Source organism: Pinus tabuliformis, chromosome 7 (assembly GCF_031772625.1).
Source record: "Pinus tabuliformis cultivar Carrire ecotype Pingquan chromosome 7, CPIR1, whole genome shotgun sequence".
Taxonomy (NCBI): Eukaryota; Viridiplantae; Streptophyta; class Pinopsida; order Pinales; family Pinaceae; genus Pinus; species Pinus tabuliformis.
Genome location: NC_142293.1, coordinates 861,650,851 through 861,670,029, shown reverse-complemented (window position 1 = coordinate 861,670,029; position 19,179 = coordinate 861,650,851). Strand labels below are relative to the sequence as shown.

General features: G+C 37.5%; 1 protein-coding gene across 3 annotated transcripts; it reads left to right on the top strand.

The window, feature by feature from the left end:
- Positions 1-1,336: 1,336 nt before the first annotated feature.
- On the top strand, positions 1,337-16,063 carry LOC149250330 (ran-binding protein 1 homolog c-like). 3 transcript variants are annotated; one of them, XR_016265938.1, is made up of 5 exons: positions 1,337-1,702; positions 2,496-2,596; positions 15,232-15,318; positions 15,412-15,504; positions 15,677-16,063. XR_016265938.1 is itself a non-coding variant. In XM_089456430.1 (4 exons), the coding sequence occupies exons 1-3, from the start codon at positions 1,527-1,529 to the stop codon at positions 15,477-15,479; spliced, it is 345 nt and encodes a 114-aa protein (XP_089312556.1). In that variant the 5' UTR covers positions 1,337-1,526; the 3' UTR covers positions 15,480-15,504; positions 15,677-16,063. The 3 variants fall into 3 exon arrangements, 2 of the variants coding, with proteins under 2 accessions (XP_089312556.1, XP_089312555.1); XM_089456430.1 differs by lacking the exon at positions 15,232-15,318; XM_089456429.1 differs by lacking the exons at positions 15,232-15,318; positions 15,412-15,504; positions 15,677-16,063 and having other exon boundaries at positions 2,496-2,794.
- The last annotated feature ends 3,116 nt before the right edge of the window (positions 16,064-19,179 follow it).

Sequence of the window (19,179 nt, the reverse complement as noted above, 5' to 3'; positions counted from 1 at the left end):
TCCTACTATGCTTTACTGTCATTATTTTTTGGCTCCATTACAATATTTGTATGTCAACAACATGGCACACTACAACCAAGAAGATGAACAATTACATCATTAAGAGTTACAAAACCATCTTGCCATCGAATAACCAACATTAATTAAACAACCATTTAACAACATAATAGCAATTACACTATATATATATATATATATATATATATATATATATATATATATATATATATATATATATATATATATATATATATATATATATATATATATATATATATATATATATATAGATCACATTACACGTATAAATACCGCATTTCAATAGAAGTTAGATGAATTGCGCTAGTCCCAAAGTTTTGCTTTGACTTGAAATTAAACTCTTCTTCACTTTGTGATTTTTGCGTTATCCACTAGCATAGACCCATCTTAAATATAGATATAATATGAGCGGAGAGGGATCCAATTTCTTCATTGGCAATTATTTTTTATGAGCAAACATTATTTAAATGTTTTGTATTTTTTTTTTTTAAATTTTTTTTTTTTAAATTTATTTTGGTCGACACTAGCAAAATTTCAACTTTGATGATGGACAAACATCGTTGTAACCATACTAGGCTGTAGAGTGAGCTTGGCATATTCATGTTATTTTCATCCTCAACATTGAGGATTGTGTAAAGCTCAGTGGAAGATGCCCCTTGGAATGATGGACAAACATGGCTGTAACCATACTAGGCTGTAGAGTGAGCTTGGCATATTCATATTATTTTCATCCTCAACATCGAGGATTATGTAAAGCTCAGTGGAAGATGCCCCTTAGAATAGTTTTGATGCCCCCAAAATGACTTCCATTCTCAACCCCTCCCCATGAAATTTGAACTTAAGACCTCGTAACAACGAAACCCCATACAAACCAACTACCCTACAACTTATCATGGATCAACCACAAAAATACTTATTATAATAATTTAAAACCAATATTTCTAATTACTTTTCCATATTTATCTCATTTACAAACCCCTCAACCCCATCCCATTATTATTACAATAAACACAATAATATATCATCGAGGAAAGAGTTCAAAATTGCGAAAACAAAAAACGCACAACAACCTCTGGTCCCAACATGATGACATGAATGAAGTAGGCCTCTCATGTTGGAGATGATTTAGGGGTTATTCCATGGCCTTCTCTCCCTTTGAAACCCCCCAACCATCCCTGTAATAATTTATTATATTATCTTTAACGATGCTACTTTTACTCTCAATCTTTAACAGCTACCGGCCTTCCCTCTTCAAAACCCTTATATAGAGTGTTTTCTCTCCATCAACCTCAAAAACCCTTATATAGAGTGTTTTCTCTCCGTCGACCTCTTTGCCCTTTGCCTTCAAAGCATTTTTGCACAGTTAAATCCTTTGTCCAAAATCCTCGGGGTTTCGCATTCGTGTCTGATATTGGGCGAGTTTCTGGCATATTTTGGATCCATCGATTTCATTCGAGCCCTCCCTCTGTGCACTATCTGGTATTGGGATGGCTGGAACTCAGGAGGATCCTGTTCTTACACGGGCAGTAGATGACAATTCGAGAGAGAACGAGGATGATGCCGAAAAGGAAGAGGACACTGGAGCTCAGGTTGCACCCATTGTTAAGCTTGAGGAGGTTACTGTCACCACGGGCGAAGAAGAGGAGGATGTCCTTCTTGACATGTAAATTTCTTAATCCATGGCTATTTCATGATTTTGTTTTCTCAATTGAAAGTTGTTTTCATGGCCTCTTCGGTGGCCCTTTTCCTGTGCACATAAATGGGACCTTGACTATAAGGAAGATGCATTTGGGTAGTTATTTACTTCTAATTTTTCTCCTTTTCAGTAAGATCTGTTTTTATCGGGTTCTCGATGTTTTGTTCGCCTGTTGATGATGATTAGATTTGTCATTTCAATGGGGTGCTGAAGAAACTCTATGGTAGATGCATTTAGCGGGCTATCGTTTGTTTTATCGGGTAATTAGGGTTTTGCTTTTCTGTGTATTTTTGGTGGGATTTGATGCGCTTTGATGGCGAATTCGTTATATTTTGGATTCTTCGCAAGATATTGCATGAAATTCTGAACACAAGAGAAAATTTACCCGAATATTGATAGTACCTTTATGGAACTTCCTGAGATATGAACACATACTGAATCATCAAGTTTGCTTTGTCTTTTCTGCTCTCAATACTGTTGAACTCCTTCGCAATGTTCTGTAATCGGAAAAACAGGTAATTCCGGAAACAACAAGTTCTGAATTCAAACCACGGGAGCTTTAGGTTTATCTTAGGGTTTAGAATTGAGGGTTTGTCATTCTTTCAGCGAGCGTTGATCATATACACAAGCAATATAAGCTCCCTTTCTATTTTAAATTAAATACACTTTCCTTCATCCAGTCATGCTTTTTGTCTTTCCATCGGAATAGTGGGGATGAAGCTTGATGAACTGATAAATGGGATTGAATTTCCACTTGCAGGAGTATGTTGTTGTACTTGTCTGTCATGGAAAGCAACAGGATTAGGCAAAGAGAGATCTGGATGCATTTCTTGGCAATCACAGTGGTGCATTTGTGGCATGGTATTTCAGTCTTTTCACAAATTTCTGTTTTCTCTGTTCTTTTGAGTCAGGATTATGAGGGCTTATTGCTCTTATATCAGCAAGCATAGAATAGAAATAACATGTTAAACTTTTCCAATATAACATTCAAAATGTATAATGTTTCGTATCTAACGGAGATAGGTTCATTTGACCAAATAAAACAATGCACATTATCATATTTGTCTTTACTTCACAAAATTCCAAAGTTTCCTCCAAAAGGCTATAAACAACAGCATTGCAATCAAAATAGCTATCTTGAGGCGCAAATGAATGGATCGGAGGCAGATATTTCTCTGGTCGACAACAATTAATGGTAATTCTAGACAAGATAATCTGTACCCGAAGACACATTTTTCAAGACAAAGTTGCGTTTGATGAATTGCAGTTATGTTTAATTTGTTCTTTAGACACTTCTTCAAAGAGGTAATGCTTTTGTCGTTTGCAAAGGATTTTTTTGATTTTATTTTTAAATTAATGCACATATCCTGAAACTAGGATTGTAAGGTGCTTCTGAGTAGAATATGAGAAACAATGCTGGCTATATTGTGATATCATAAACGCTCACTTACATGTATTTACTTGGTGGAAGCAAAACAAAACAGAGAAAATTAACATTGCGCAAGAACATCGGGCCGATCAGTTTCCTCAAACAGTTTCCTTTCATGCTTTATCTGATAGTCTCACTTGGTTGAGTTTTCTTATTTTGTAACCTCTTGCTTTGCTATAATATGATTTTGCACCTGAGGGCAACCTTACTTCCAGACTTTTTTCTTTTGAACCAGCTTCCTCTTATCATGATGGAGCAATGTGCCCAGATTTAGCGTTATAGGGAACCATTAGCACCTTTTTGTAGAATTTCTTTGAAAATTCTGCAACTGCTGTAGTGAACAATTCTGAAACTAATTTGTGACACCAAGACACAGAGTTTCTCTACTCTTTTGCAGCGGAATAAAAAAGAGTTAAAAACACATTCATACAATACAATAACACAGGATTTTTCTATGGAACCCTACATGGAAAACCCTCTGCTAGCTGTAGATTTTTATTGACAAAGTTGAGCAAATAAAATTAATTACAAGGAAAACTGTTTCACTACAGAACAAGGTTGTTCTTTCTGCTGACACTTAGCTGAAAACTGCTTGCAACAACCCTGTCCTTAGCTCCTAAATCCTTGTGCTGGCCTGCCCCTGTTTCCTTGTGCTGGAAGCCTCTATTTTCTAGTGCAATAGTGGCCCTATCTTCTAGGAATTACTCCTGATTTCTAGCGCACACTAGCATGGATTTTCTCTGCCAAAACTCTGTGCAGAGGCCTCTCCTTCACGCTCTTCCTAGCTCTGCCAGCTCACACACAAAACTCGCACTCTATTGTTTGGTCTCACAACCTGTAAAAAATTAATGTCTGCTCATGCTGTAGCCCACCCAGTTTCAAATTCTTGCAAGGTTTAATGCCCAAAACCCATCAATAGCATATGACTGATATACACATCATTTTATCATTTTCTGCATTTAACTTGAAACAACATAGAGGTACTCTACATTTCACTTTCAGCTGATAAGAGAAAAAATAAGGCAAGCACACACATGAATTTTACACTGTTTTTGGTCAACATGATCCTAGAAAAACCCCGCAGCGGGGAAAACCAGTTCTTCTAGGAGGATTTTATTTTGTTTCTTTGACGAAGCATCACTGAAATCCCATTCTCAAACTGAGTTCTGAACTGTCTTCAACAAATGTTCATGTTGAAATTACAGTCCTCTGAAATGCTCCTTCTTCTTAGGAATTCAAGCCACACTGACAGTCACAGGTTCCTTGAAACTCGGGTTCATCACAGCAAATATGCACAGGTTTTTTTATCAGCGTTTAACCTCCCTGGAATTTGAGCAAATACACTCCAAAACAGCTCTCTAAATATCATTGATATACCACTAAAACCAGGCTTGAGATTTTTGCTGGTCTTGGCCCAAGAATCTCACTGTGTCCCACATAAATACGCTGGCAGAGAAATATGCTGCTAAAACACTTGCCTACGGTGAGGAGTAACCAAACTTGACTCCTAATAAGCCTTTGACCTGTGTGCAACCACTGGCTGTGACAGTCTTCCAAAATTTCGTGCTCCCTTTTTAGCTTTAACTCGGCCTTCTAGGGATTTGATTAACTGTGGTCTTGTTCCTAGTTCTTGCTGTAGAATTTCTTCACAAAAATTCTCTTCCTCCTATCTCCTTTCCTCTCCTCAATAGTTCTCAAGAGGATTGAATGAAGGAGCTCTTCCTTGCTGCCTCCAAATGCAAGCTCCACAACATGGTTGCGTTCTGCTCTGATTTGAGTTCACCTTGGAACACAGCCTCCTCCTTTAGCTGTCTCGATCTCCTCTCAAGCTTCCCTACACCCTCCTCTTTCCTTTGAGAAGAATAATGAAGAATCATTCATTTCCTTTAACTTCTGTTTTTCTTTTGAGAGGGAAACCTAACCCTAAAGGCTAAAGATCAAGGGCTGAGATTAAATCTCAGCTAATGAGATCTATAGTTGAGATCAAGCTCCCATTAGACCCCTTTCTCATGATGACCCCTCACTTAACCTTTTAATGTTTTAGTACCATGGTCACTTTGTCGCTCATAAAGTGAGTTTTAAAATATAAAGGTTACCTTATTAACATAAAGTGGACTTAGTACTTTACACAAAGTCACTTTAATAACCCATGTGACTTTAATAAATTAGAATTACAAGGTACACAACTCATAAAAGCTTCTTTAGCTCCTTGACATTAATAAACACATAATGTCACTTAGAGAAAAGGATATTAATGTGTATTCCTAGGCCAAAAGGATAAATTCCTAGGAAACACTTCCTTGGTACTATATTCTCAACACAATGTTGTGCTCACAAAATAGTGATCCATTTTTGTGCCTTCGTCCTCCTTATAAGCAATTCACATCAACTAAATTTGGCAAGTTTATTTTTTGAACTCGGTCTTGTGATTGACTAGTTAACTGAGTCTAACTGACTCATGTAATTCATCTTGCCTCAATTTAGAAACTGAAGCTCACTTGCTTGTCCTTTGCCAAAGATAACTCGCACTAGGAGACAAACCACTGAGCCTCCAACTATACACATGAGTTAAACTGCTTCATGAACTCGACCTAATTTTTAGGAACTCGTCCTAACTTTTAGGAACTCATGCATGCTAAAGACATGAGTGCTTGTGGTCTCTTTGACTAAGGAACAAGTCAAAGAAGACCTTACTCGCTTCTATTTTCAACATTCCCTCTTAGCGAGAAAGGTGCTTTTGGAAGAACCTCGTCCACTTGGATCTATCTCCAATACTACCACGTTCTCTGTTGTTGCAGCTTCTTCCGCTGAACTAGAAGACTTTGCCTTCTTTTGCGGAACCTGATAAGACCTTTTCTTTCCCACCATGCTCTGCGAGTCTATCACTTCAGTCATAAGGGCCATGCACCCTGTGTACCTTTGTGGCTGCTTCCTTTGGTTGAAGGTGATATTGGAAGATCCAACTCTCCCTTGATCTCCCTTAAACAAATCCTTTGCCCACTTGGCTCAAACTCTCCCTATGCTGGGAGTCATTGCTTGAGTCGCTGCCTCGACTCGCCTTTGGCTATGCTCCTCATCATCTTGTTGGTTGGCCCAACTGCCAACTAGCTTATACTCAAATTGAGATACTGGCTGAGGCTTCATCTTGAGTAGCTTCTTCTCAGGTACTCTAATCTGCTCTTGCTCTAAGGACTCCTTAGACTTAAACTGAGATATTGGCTGAGGCTCCATCTTGAGTAGCTTCTTCTCAGGTACTCTAATCTGCTCTTTCTCTAAGGGCTCCTTAGACTTAAACAGACATATTGGCTGAGGCTCCATCTTGACTCTTGAGTAGCTTTTCTTAGGTACTCTAATCTGCTCTTGCTCTAAGGACTCCCTTTGGGTTTTGCTCTCCTCAACCATCAATTCTCTACTCTGAGCTCTCCTTGCCTTGCTGCTCAAGGTTGCACTTTTCTCTACCTAGAACTTGTAGTGATTTTTCATCCTCACACCTATCTGCTTCTTACATCCAAAAGCTAAGTGCTGGAGGTAAGCCTTACCTTTGCTGAAAATGACATCATAATCCTTGTCCTCAAGGGTAGTTATCCAAACAAGATTCTGCTTTAATCTTGGAACATAAAAGACATCTCTGAGATGGAGGGGATTACTTGACTCCCTCTGAAAACTGAGAGTACCAATTCCTCTCGATTTGAAACTACACGTCCTTCTCCTTCAGGTGTCTAAAATTTTTCTTTTTTTTTGGTCATGTGGAAGGATGTCATGTGGAAGGATGCTACCGAATCAATATACCATACACTGCTGTCTGCTGAGCTTGGCATGCAAGCAATCAATGATAAATATTTCTCGAACTGGGCAAAAAATGCATCTAGCTTTGCTGATGTAGCTACATGATCCTCACTGGACTCGTTCTTTCGCTTAGGACACTTAGTGGCATAGTGTCCAAACTCATGGCAATGGAAGCACTTGACCTTTCTTAGATCCTTTTACTTGCCCTTTTGACTAGACTCGACCACTCCTTGGCCCTCCGTGCCCTTGGTCTTGCTACTCTTGCTTGTTATGGAAAAGTTCTCCTTGTCCTCTGTCTTCATCGATCTACCATTTTTGGTCCTTCTTCGGATATCTTCCTGAACGTAGTCAGTCAATAGCATTTCCCAACTAGGAAAATTATCTCTGTCATTGACAACATCCTGGAACCCATACAAAGACTTGTGAAGTCGTAGAAGAGCAAAACTCACAAGGTCATGCTCTGGTATACTCATGAGTGAATTTTGACAAATACGTGACAATGGACTCATCCTTGTTCACCTAGATACTCCTTAGCTTCTCCTTAAGAGCAAGCTTCTTGGTATCGCTGGTACTCTGATATAGATCTAAAATAGTTTTGAACATCTCATAAGCTGTCTTCTTCTCATGGATATGAGGAAATATATGATCTCTGACCCCTTCTAGAATAATCGTCCTTGCCTTGATATCATTCTTAGTATGCCGGGTCAACTGTTGGGGATCTTGTAGTGGTGGTATAGCCTGCTTCACAAATTCTCCCACCCCATTATCCTTCAAAACTATCATGATCCTCCCTTTCCATGAAACGAAGTTTGATGCTCCCTCTAAACAGTTATCTGCTCTCAAACCTTGGTACGCCGTCCTGCTTTCCCAGAGAGCTCTCCAACACCTGCCCACTAATAGCTTAGTAGTCCTTCACAAGAGGCTGTACTTAGGGCACAATAGGGCAACTTCTAACAACCCTCCAACCTGTACACTTAAGCTGCCCACACAATTGTCCAATGGGACCTCATCCACTTAGTAGAACATCAACTTGAGAATAACATTCAACATACCTTAACCAATAGAGACTTCTTCTGCTTCTCTAGGTCACACCCCTGTGCAATTACCTGAAGTTTTCGACCCTCTGATTAGGGCATCTTGCACCTACGTCAACCCATAGTTTGTTGCCTCAAAAATTTGCAAACATTTCTCCACAGGTTCCTCTTCTATGCGTTAGCTCTTGTCCTCTTATATATTGTTGTTCCAGCTCCTTAAGAACATAGACCAGCCCTAAACTAGGGCTTAATCTCTCCTGTAACAACACATAAAAAACTTGGTCTGTTTTGCAAGTTGTTTGCACCACAAATAATGCACAAAAAGACTACCCAAAATGCTCCTCTTGCAAGCTACTTGCTCCTGCCTAACTTGGCCTAATTAGTTACAAGAAAAACGAACCAAAACCAATCCTCTTCTCCACTTTGCTAGGCTCCTTTGGGCTATGACTATTTCAGGGAGATTCTCCTTATGATGTTGCACTAGGATGTGCCAATCAACTTGTGTTGGTATTTATTCTGTTCCTTGCTCCGATACCATGTAGAATTTCCTTAAAAATCTTGCAACTGCTGTAGTAAACAATTGTGAAACTAATTTGTAACACCAAGACAGGATTTTTGTAGGGAACCGTACTAGGAAAACCCTCTGCTAGCTATAGAATTTTATTGAGAAAGTTGAGCAAATAGAATTAATACAAGGCAAATTGTTTCACTAGAGAACAACACTGTTCTTTCTATTGACACTTAACTGAAACCTGCTTGCAACAACCCTGTCCTTAGCTCCTAAATCTTTGCGCTGGCTTGCCCCTATTTCCTTTCGTTGGAAGCCTCTTATTTCCTAGCGCAATAGTGGCCCTATCTTCTAGGAATTACTCCTAATTCCTGCGTACACCAACAAGGATTTTCTGTGCCAAAACTCTGCGTATAGGCCTCTCCTTCACACTCTTCCTAGCTCTGCTAGCTCACACACAAAACTCGTGCTCTCTATTGTCTTGTCTCACAACCTTGTGCTCACAAAACAATGATTCAATTCTGTGCCTTCGTCCTTCTTACAAGCAATTCACATAAGGTATATCTAGCAAGTTTATTTTTGAATCTCGGTCTTGTGATTGACTAGTTAACCGAGTCTAACTGAGTCATGTAACTCATCCTGCCTCAATTTAGATACTGAAGCTCACTTGCTTGTCCTTTTCCAAATATAATTCGCACTAGGAGACAAACAATTGAGCCTCCAACTATACGCACGAGTTAAACTGTTTTATGAACTCATCCTAATTTTTAGGAACTTGACCTAACTTTTAGGAACTCGTGCACGTCAAAGATAGGATTGCTTGTGGTCTCTTTGACTAAGTCACAATTCAAAGAAGACCTTACTCACTACTATTTTCCACACTATATATATATATATATATATATTGAAATGTGGAAAGAAATCATTATGAATAAATGAGCAAGAACATTTACATGACAAACATAAATGACAAGCAATATTCCACCATCACTTAACCCCAATGTGGGGAAACTCTTGATCAATTCTTCTTATATTCTTCAATAATTCAACAAAGAGAGAGAGAGATATTACAATTTACAGATCTTATAATTAATGACAGCGGCAAAAGAGACCTAACCAGAAAAGTCATTGCTGGTCAACAGGGCAGATTTGACCCTCATAAATTGGTCAACTTCAGTCAACTTCGGCCTCCAAACAACAAGATGAATCAACCCTCAAAAGAACCCAAAATCAGCGCAGTCAAATTTGGTCAAACAACCAACCTGTGGTTAGCCCTAGTTGCAGTCAACGTTGGTCAAAGTCAATGTTTGGCCTCAATTTCTGTGCCTAGAAATGCGGCTTGCCCAAATAGAGATAGCCCCCACAAAACGTAGTCAAAGGAGGTCAACTCATGTTGGTCAACGCTTGGTCAAACTGTCCAGAAATTCGGTCTCTTGAAATTTCGGCCTCTTGAAATTTTGCTTTCCTGAAATTTCAAACGTGTGGAGAGAGAGATGCCTAGAAATCCGTACCCAATTAACGAGGAGAGAGAGAGAGAGAAGTGTGAAGATGAGTGTATCCAAATGAGGCTAAGGCATCATGTATTTATAGCAAACGTTGAGGATGAATAGACGTGACTGTTGGGCTTCTGAGCCTACATAAGTTTGTTGGCTGACCTTGACAATTTGTCCATAATCAAAGTAAATTCATAACTTCATTTGTACATGTCAGAATCGGATGATCTTTAGATCACTCCTACACCTCTCGGAGAGAGGAATCCAAGAAAAATATCAGTTGTCATAAATAAGATGACCCATGTGGAGTTTGGCCCTAGTTGTCGATTTTAACATGATGAAACTACGTAATCCAAACTTTAAAATATGGTATGAAAAGCTTAGTGTGCCCAATCATTGATTTTTTGTTTGAGGGAAGGGTACAATTTTGCTAAGGAAATGATAGAGGAGTCAAATAAGCAATATCACTAACATTGAGGTACATAAAGCACTTGGTGCTTTTGATTAATTGCCAATCCTGAAATCTCGAAAAATGTTAACTCTGTTGAATTTTGAATGGGATATGAAGTTCTACTTTCTCGATATGAAGTTAGAGGAGATGGGAACCTCTTTTAAACATCTCAAGACAATGAATGGTAATGTTAAAAATTTAAGTAAAGGTTTTACTTTAAGACTTTAACATTACCATTAATTGCCATCATTTTAACGCAAATTGAGAGTGAAACCCAGTCTTAAATAAATATTTCTAGTGTATGAAGTTTCTAAAAGTCTCATGAATTCATAATTATCCTCTAATTAGTTATTAAAACAAAAAAATGTTGTTCCCAACATTTAAATCAAGGCAAAATCAAACAAATTTCATTTAGAAACACGTTGTACAGATGTTGAAATGCATTTCCCATGTGAAATATGTTTCATATGAATTGAAATGCGTTTCTCATGTGAAATATGTTTCATATGAATTGAAATGCGTTTCCCATGTGAAAATACATTTCATATGAATTGAAATGTGTTTCAAGAGCATTTTAGTTGTGTTTCAGTGGCTCGATATGAAAACGCAGCTGGTATGCAGGGGCGGGCCATGTTTCCTGCATCATAGATACCTTCTCATATTTGGAAATTTGTTTTTGTGGCTGATCAAATGTGTCGTTGGTTCTTCTTCACTTTGTTGTTCCCTTTGATGGGTTGCCTAGTCTATGATTTGATAGATGAGATGTCTAGTGGTTGTGGTTGCATGGTATAAAGGTTGGACATAAAGAGCTCCTCCACAATCTATGATTTACATGTTTAACAATCCTTTTCTTAAGTCCAATTATATACAAAATTACAAATCCTAGTGCAAGTGAAAATACGTTCTTCTTCAATGTTGCTTTTGTCAAACTAAACAAACAGGAAACAATTTATTTGACAGGTGGAAGAAGTGATAGGCTTAGAGCAATTGAATTGTAGGCCATGCTTCTTGACAAATTGATGAACAGATGTCTCCTTACTTGAGATTTAGGTTGGCACCATGGCACCATCCTGTCCATCATTATACACTAATCTTGTCATTATCTTCTTCACTGTGAATGATTGGCCTGTTCCCTGCAAATAGATCTGGGCATAGAGGAGCCAATCCAAGAACAGTAATCTCTAGCACAAGACAATATTAATGATCTAAATACCTAATCCTGAAGCTTGAGTTTGATTTTTCTCTACTGGTTCTGAATCTCTGATTGAGAATCTCCCACTCGTCATTATCAAACCTTCTCCTTCATCATTGGCATCAGCTGCACTGCTGAGGTACTTTGGTTGGTTGTCATTGGACTTGAGAGCTTGAAGTTCAAATGATTATAGTAACAGACAGCCAGAAAAGCCAGTCCACACCCACTCAAGTTTATGACTGTAACCTTTTCATTTATTACAGACAAAGATTATGTTATGAGCAGCCAGTCCTTGACAAGACCAGCAACATTCATAGTCAAGGCTGAAGTCTTTCCTATCAGAAGAAATACTGCAAGATTAAGAGCCAAGGCACAAGCAGAAATGTCATGTAATCCAAATCAAAGGAAGAGACCCTGATTATCAGAAATGGGTATTCTACTAAGGCCCAGGGGGTGCTGAGAAAAACAAGGCAACAAGGAGCAACAAAGATGTGATGGGATTCAACTTAATCCCTTTTGATGTTCGTGGAATTTGTATGAGAACCAATTGGGTAGTCTCACATGCAACTGCACTTAACTGGAGAATCACCTCCCATGCATTCATCTTGGCCTCCCCATAAGCTGAAATAGTAACTCCAATGGATATGGCCAACATATTGGCCTCGGGCTCACCTTTATAAGCTTCTTTCTTCAGGGAAACCACAATCAAATACACAGCAATGGGAATTAGAGCTTTCAGCATTTGAAATAATGATACTGAGAGGAAAACATAGGCAGAATTTGAAAACCAAAGACCCAAAGAATACACTTATCAATACTATGGGTTCAACGAGCTTGAAGACTCTTACAATAGCAATAGCCAGTGTTGAGTAGAAGCCCATGTGAATCATGGTGGGACTGATCACACTAAAGTTGTCAAGCAATGGCAACTCCAATGGATATGGCTAACATATTGGCCATGGCCTCACCTTTATAAGATTCTTTCTTCAGGGGAACTGCAATCGAATGCATATCAAATGGGCACAAGAGCTTTCAACATTTGAAATATCGATACTTTGAGAGACATGCACCAAGGGCTGCATCATTTAGGATTTGTACTCAGTTTAGGTGTCATATTCAAGGGGAAGTTGTTATGCTTTCCACCACTTCATAGATTGTTAGAGTGATGAAACAAAAGAGGCTCCCTCTTGAGGCTAGATTATGTCATTCATATCAGTTGTGTTGTTGATGTCCTAGCTCAGCCAGGTCTTGCCAAAACTCTGTTGAGGTTCAAAATTTATTATAAACTGAAATGTCTTCACAAGAATTGACCTCATAAAATGCCATAATCACAAGATATGCCATACATGGCTGTGATTATGGCTCGCAAGACCCTTAGACTTTGAGCAATGAGGCTCGCAACATCACTTATGATTATGCACTCTACAATTCTGTGACCAGCTGAATGTCAAGCAATTGAACCGCGATTTAAATCCTATTTTGTCAGCAATAATTACTATACTTTGTCTTTATTTAGTGTAGAGAACCAAGCACTTATTCTGCTCATCTATAGAAGGGACAATGGTTGTTTTCCTATGAGGTATAAGGAAATCCTATAAGATGTTTTGTATTTTCGTATGGAATTGAATCATACTCCTGCACACTGTAACATTCATATATATCAACCTGTAGAGGCTTTAATAACACCTGGTATTCTGGTTAGTGATTTTATTGGACCTCATGTGCATATCCTACATGCACAGGATGGACTATTCATATGTTACAGGGTATTATTCTTATTATTTAGGGTGCACATCTTCAGGTGCTCAAGAACGATTACTAGAACAGTCAGTTAATTCTGCAATTTAAAGGATGAAAAAGGAGGTTATAGGAGTCTAGTTTTGGTTCTCATCCACAATGTCACACTAGTCTGCCTGGGCATGGTTCTCATGGTTTAATAGTGACTTGAGGAGTCATAATACCACAGATCACTAAACACGAACAGCTAAGGTATCCCAAGGACAATAGCCATCTTTACACATTAATTAACAGGTCTTACATTAATTATCCTAGGGGGTTTTAATACTTCCAAATGCTTAAAAAACAGTTAGCAGAGCATTCACATTACACATTCCAGCAATCTTTTCTATAAACCAACCAAATGCAGTCAGGAGAGCCCTCCTTTTAAACTATACAACCTTATTGTTAGTATAATCAACCTTATTTTAATATATAGTGTGACAAACCGTATGTGCCAGGCAGGTGGAAAATTTTTCTCGCAATTGACTAAGCGACGTCCTGCGAGCCAGACTTGAGACGGAAACCCTCGTCAGAAGTATATGCTTGGCTCTTTTCCAAACAAATGAAGAGTCAATGAGGTTTTGTGTAATCACTTCTGGTATCGTATTGGGTTATTGTTAGAAGCGATAATTGGATTCAGATTCTCATTGAGTGAGTTGTTCTGCTTTCTCAATTTGAGAGGGTTTGTTTGGAGGGAAAAATGAAAGAGGACATACGAGAATAGTGAGGGGAAAGATGCAGAGGAAGAGGATTGAGAACATCGCCAGCAGGCAGGCTACATTTTCCAAACGTAGGTGGATTGCTGAAGAAAGCTTACGAGCTCTCGGTGCTCTGCACTGCAGAAGTTGAACTTGTGATTTTCTCCCCAGCAGGAAAGCTCTATGAACTGTTTTTTAGTGCAAATCCTACTATTTTGATTCTAATAATCATGGCTATGCAAACCTCATGAGATTCTTACTAATAACCCAGGTGGTGCAAGCCCTAGTAAGCTCGATGTTGAAAAACTTAGTGTAAAACCTCCAAATCGCTGGTTTTGTTGTAGTGCTTATTGGAGAGTATATAAAAAATTTCACACCTTTTTATGAGATATGGGAGGAAAACATGTTAAAGATTTTTAATAAATATAAAATTTCCAAAATGATGCTAGTTACGTGTGATTCTTTTTTCATTGTTTGTGATTATGAAAAATGAAACTCGATGTTTTTTCATTAGTGCACACATATTTCATTATATAATTGCATATAGAAAAATCAATCCAGAGCCGATAACAATAAAAGTGAAGAATTTATGGTCCAACGTTATATTTAAGGGAGATGTTTAAGGATGATGTTTGAATTTTGTTTTTCATTTTAAGACATTTGGAGCAAATATTAGGAAGGACTTTGAGAAAGGATTTTCCTTCATTTTCGAAAATGGAGTTGTTCCTTTCCAGCCATATGCCCCAAGTGACCATCAAAGGGAGAGCTCATATGTTTTTTGGATGTTTTCTTTACAGCCATTTTTTTACACATATCCATAGAGTCCCCATGCCATTGATGTGAATTACTTGTTCGGTTTTTTTTAACCAACATTTTTAACCAAACAAGAAAAATTAAAAAAATGCCTCAAGATCAAAGACTGAAACAAAGACCTATTGACATACCTTTTAAAGTATGGAAAGAACTTGTAAAATCATATGAGAAGTTGGATGCACAAAGGAAAGCCGGCAATGAGAGCATTCAGGTATTGAATTTTTCATTAAACATTATTTAGAATGTATTAATACTTATAAGTATCTTAGACATGTATTTGTGTGAAAATAAATTGAATTGGTTTATGTTTAAGGACAAGGCATCCAAGGCGAGGTTAACCAAGACAAAAGTCACTTATCGTAGTGGCTAGAAAGGTTTAAAAGCACTGATAACAACCTTTGTAAGTATATTAAACATGTGATATTTTTTTAATAAATTTTGTACTAGAAGAAAGTCATTGTTATCTAATTTCTCCCTATTTACTGATTGATAGGAACTAAAATATGGAAGACCTCCAAATCATTTGGAAAAGGAGGTGTTGCAGCAAAAGAGATGGGTTGAATTTGTTGTTTGGATGGACTCTATGGTATGTAATCTTAGTTGGATTTCCAATATACTTTTAAACCATATTTTCATTTTATTTTTTAGTACTATTAGATATTATATCTTACCTCATTTTATGGTTAACATTGTATAACAAAAACATGCGTTGCATTATGTAATTAATACTAACATGTAATATTGATTTTTTTTGTCAGAATGCTATAGGTAATGATTGCCAAGACGATGATCCAAATTATGTTCAACATATATCAAGAGATGATGAGGATGAGGATGATGGTGGTGAAGGAGGAGATGATGATGATAGTTGCGGTGTTGGTGATGATGTGGATCAGAGTAATGAGGATGGTCAATATGATCATGAGGATGATCTTGGTGGTGGTAGCTATGCATGCACATGCATTGTTTCTTATGAAGAAATTATTGTGTAGAATGACATTGCTATGTTTAGATGGGTGTTGTGAATTTACCCTATATCAATGAGACATTTTGATTTTGTAATCATACGATGAGTTTGATTTATGTATGTTGTTAATTTATCGTAGAATAACGATATTCATGAAATATTTTGATTTGTTAATCATATTTGAATTTTACTTGTTTTGATTAAAAATAATACTGATTTTATTAGTATTATGTTGCTATTTTATACATGTTTTGAAAATTGTTAATGACACATTGTTATTTTTTTGGATGGATGTTGTCAATTTCTCTTAAATTTCTTTACAAATGATTTTGAATTGTGATATCTGCTTTAATGATATTTAGAAACTATCATATATTTCACTATGAATCTATAAAGGGGGTCATATATGTAAAGAAAAATATACTCTATATAAGAAGTCAAATGCGGATGTAACCATGGATGCAAAATTGAAAGTAAAATTGGATGTTAAACTAGGAATTAATACAAAAATGCAAACAATTGACATGCAAAGTGTTTTAAATTAGAAGTGAAAAATTGTGCAATAGTTGACACAAAGAAGGGAACAAAACATGGCATACAAAAGGATATCAAATTGGGCAAAAACAAGGACACATAAATGGGCACCAAATTAGATGCAAAAAAAGACAACAACTAGATGTAAAATAAGATGCAAAGTTGAGCATTAAAAAGAAGAAAAAAACGTTACAAATTAATATGCCAAATGATGATGCAAATAATGGTGTAAATTTGGGATGCAAACTTGGGTGCAAAAAAGGAAAAAAAAAGATGTAAGAAAAGACATAAAACAAGATGCAAAATGGGGCTGAAAAAAGGTGAAACCAAGGATGCCATATTGGATGTAAAAAATGATTCCTAATCACATGCGAATTTAGGCTCGAACTTAGACACAAAATTATATGCAAATGTGGACACAAAATGAGGCAAAAAAAGATGCAAATTTGGATGGTGAAAACGATGTAAAACTAGACACCAAAAAAATGCAAAATTGGATGAAAAAGTCGGTGTAAATAATGGTGCAACATTCGACACAAGTAGACACAAAAAAATGGTGCAAAAAGGGGCATAAAATAGCTTAAAATTGGATGCAAAACTTGGTGCAAAAACAAATACAAAAGTAGACGTAAAAAATGGCTCTAAATTGAATGTACCATTAGACACAAAATAAGATGCAAAGGTGGACACAACACATGACTCAACATAAGATGCAAATATAAATGCAAATTTGGATGCTCAAAATGATGTAACATTAGATGCAAGAGATGGTGTTAAAAATGATGCGAAATTGAATGAAACAAATGACGCAAAATATGGTGCAAAATGAGATGGGAAAAATGGAGACAAATCAAACATAAATGTGGATGTAAAAAATGGTCCAAAAAAAGATGCAAAAATGGGCACAAAAATGGATGCAAAATTTGGTGCTAAATAAAATTCAACACATGGTGCAAAGATAGGCACCAAAGCTGGTGCAAAAATAGAAGCAACAACTAGTGTAAGACTAGATACAAAACCTGGCATAAGACTAGATGCAAAAACTGACACAAAATGGATGCATAAAAAGACGTTAAATTGGATTCAAAATACAGTGTAAACTTGATGCAAATGATGGTACAAAAATGGAAGCAAAGAATGACACAAAATAGGAAGCAAAAGAGAATGAAAAATAGATGCAAAAAATGACACAAAACTAGAAGAAAAACCTGTCATAAAATAAGATATAAATCTTGGTTCAAAATTTGACGCAAAAAATGATGCATAGTTTGGTGTAAAAAATGATGCAAAATCTAGCGTGAAAAAGGATGCAAAATCAGGTGTAAAAAAGGACGCTTTAAAAATTGTACAATAGAGCCAGATTTAGCACCAGATTGCTCATCACAATTACAAAAAGATGCACTAAAATCTGGCGCTAAATCTGGCGCAAATCGCTGGTTTTGTTGTAGTGAAAGTATGGTTGAAGGCGGTCCACATTGAAAAATGGGTGCAGGCCAAGGAATGGGGGAATGTTGAGCTAAAAATAATTGTCTCCCACAACCTTGGTAATCGTGTAAGGCCCATATTGGAGTGGCCTGAGCTTTCGATGGGCTCTGGTAAGGCGTTCTTGTTGCAAATGAAACCAAAAATTGTCGCCCACCTGAAACTTATGTGGCACCTGATGTTGATCATGTCGCTTCTTGTACTTGGCAATTGACTTCTCCAATATGTCGTGAACCTACTAGCGGATGTGTTAGATGCATTTAATAAATCTAGTTGCTTTATCAGCCTCAGAAAATACATGTATGATTTCTTTCTGTGTAGTCGCATGAGGCATGGTAACATAAATTAGACACAATGGTTAAAATCCTAGACCCACTTGAAAGGGACTGTGACCAATTGAGCTATGGAGAGATTTGTTCTAAATGTGCTTCACATAGGGAACACTCTCATCCCAGGTTCATGGGTGCTTGGAGTTGTACATGAAGAATATGTGCACTATCGTCCTATTGACGACCTCTGTCTCGCCATCATTTTGGGGATGGAATGCAGTTGACTTGGTGAGCTTGGTGTCAAATAGTTTCTAGAGGCTTGAATAGAGTGTGCTCAGGAACCTACTATTCTGATTTGATATAATGGTATATGGGATCCCAAAATGTATCCACACTCATTCAAAGAAGAGTTCAGAATTTCCTCTGTTGTGATACTCTTCTTTTAGGTCGCCAATATAGGCATCATGGAAATTTTTTCCACGACCACAAATACATGGTCATTATTGTGCTTGGTAGAAGGGACACCAAACACATAGTCCATGGAGATGGATTCCCAAGGTTGTCTGGGAGTAGGCAGAGGAGTGTACAGACCTTGCTTCTTGATGGTTGGCTTGGAGATGGTGTAGGCAATGCAATATTTGATATTTTTCCCACCATCCTATTGGAGTTTTCGCTAAAAAAAGTACTTTTGTAGTACAACCACCATTTATTCACACCAAAGTGTCCTACGACCTGACTATAGTGTGCCTCCCAAATCAGCTTGGCACCCTCACTTGAAGGAACACAAAGGTGGCCCAGGTATCATAATAATGCATCATGGATGTGGAAATCAGGAACTTTCTTACCATCTACTAGCATCTGGTATGTGGAGGTGAAATTTGGATCATTTTTGTATAGTTGTTGCCATCTAAAGGTCTCGTGGCCACAAGAGTTGAGAACAGTAGTTAGTGTTGCAACTGGGGGCTAGCTAAGGTAGTCTACAACATGTTCGGTGTTGCCCTTTTTGTAT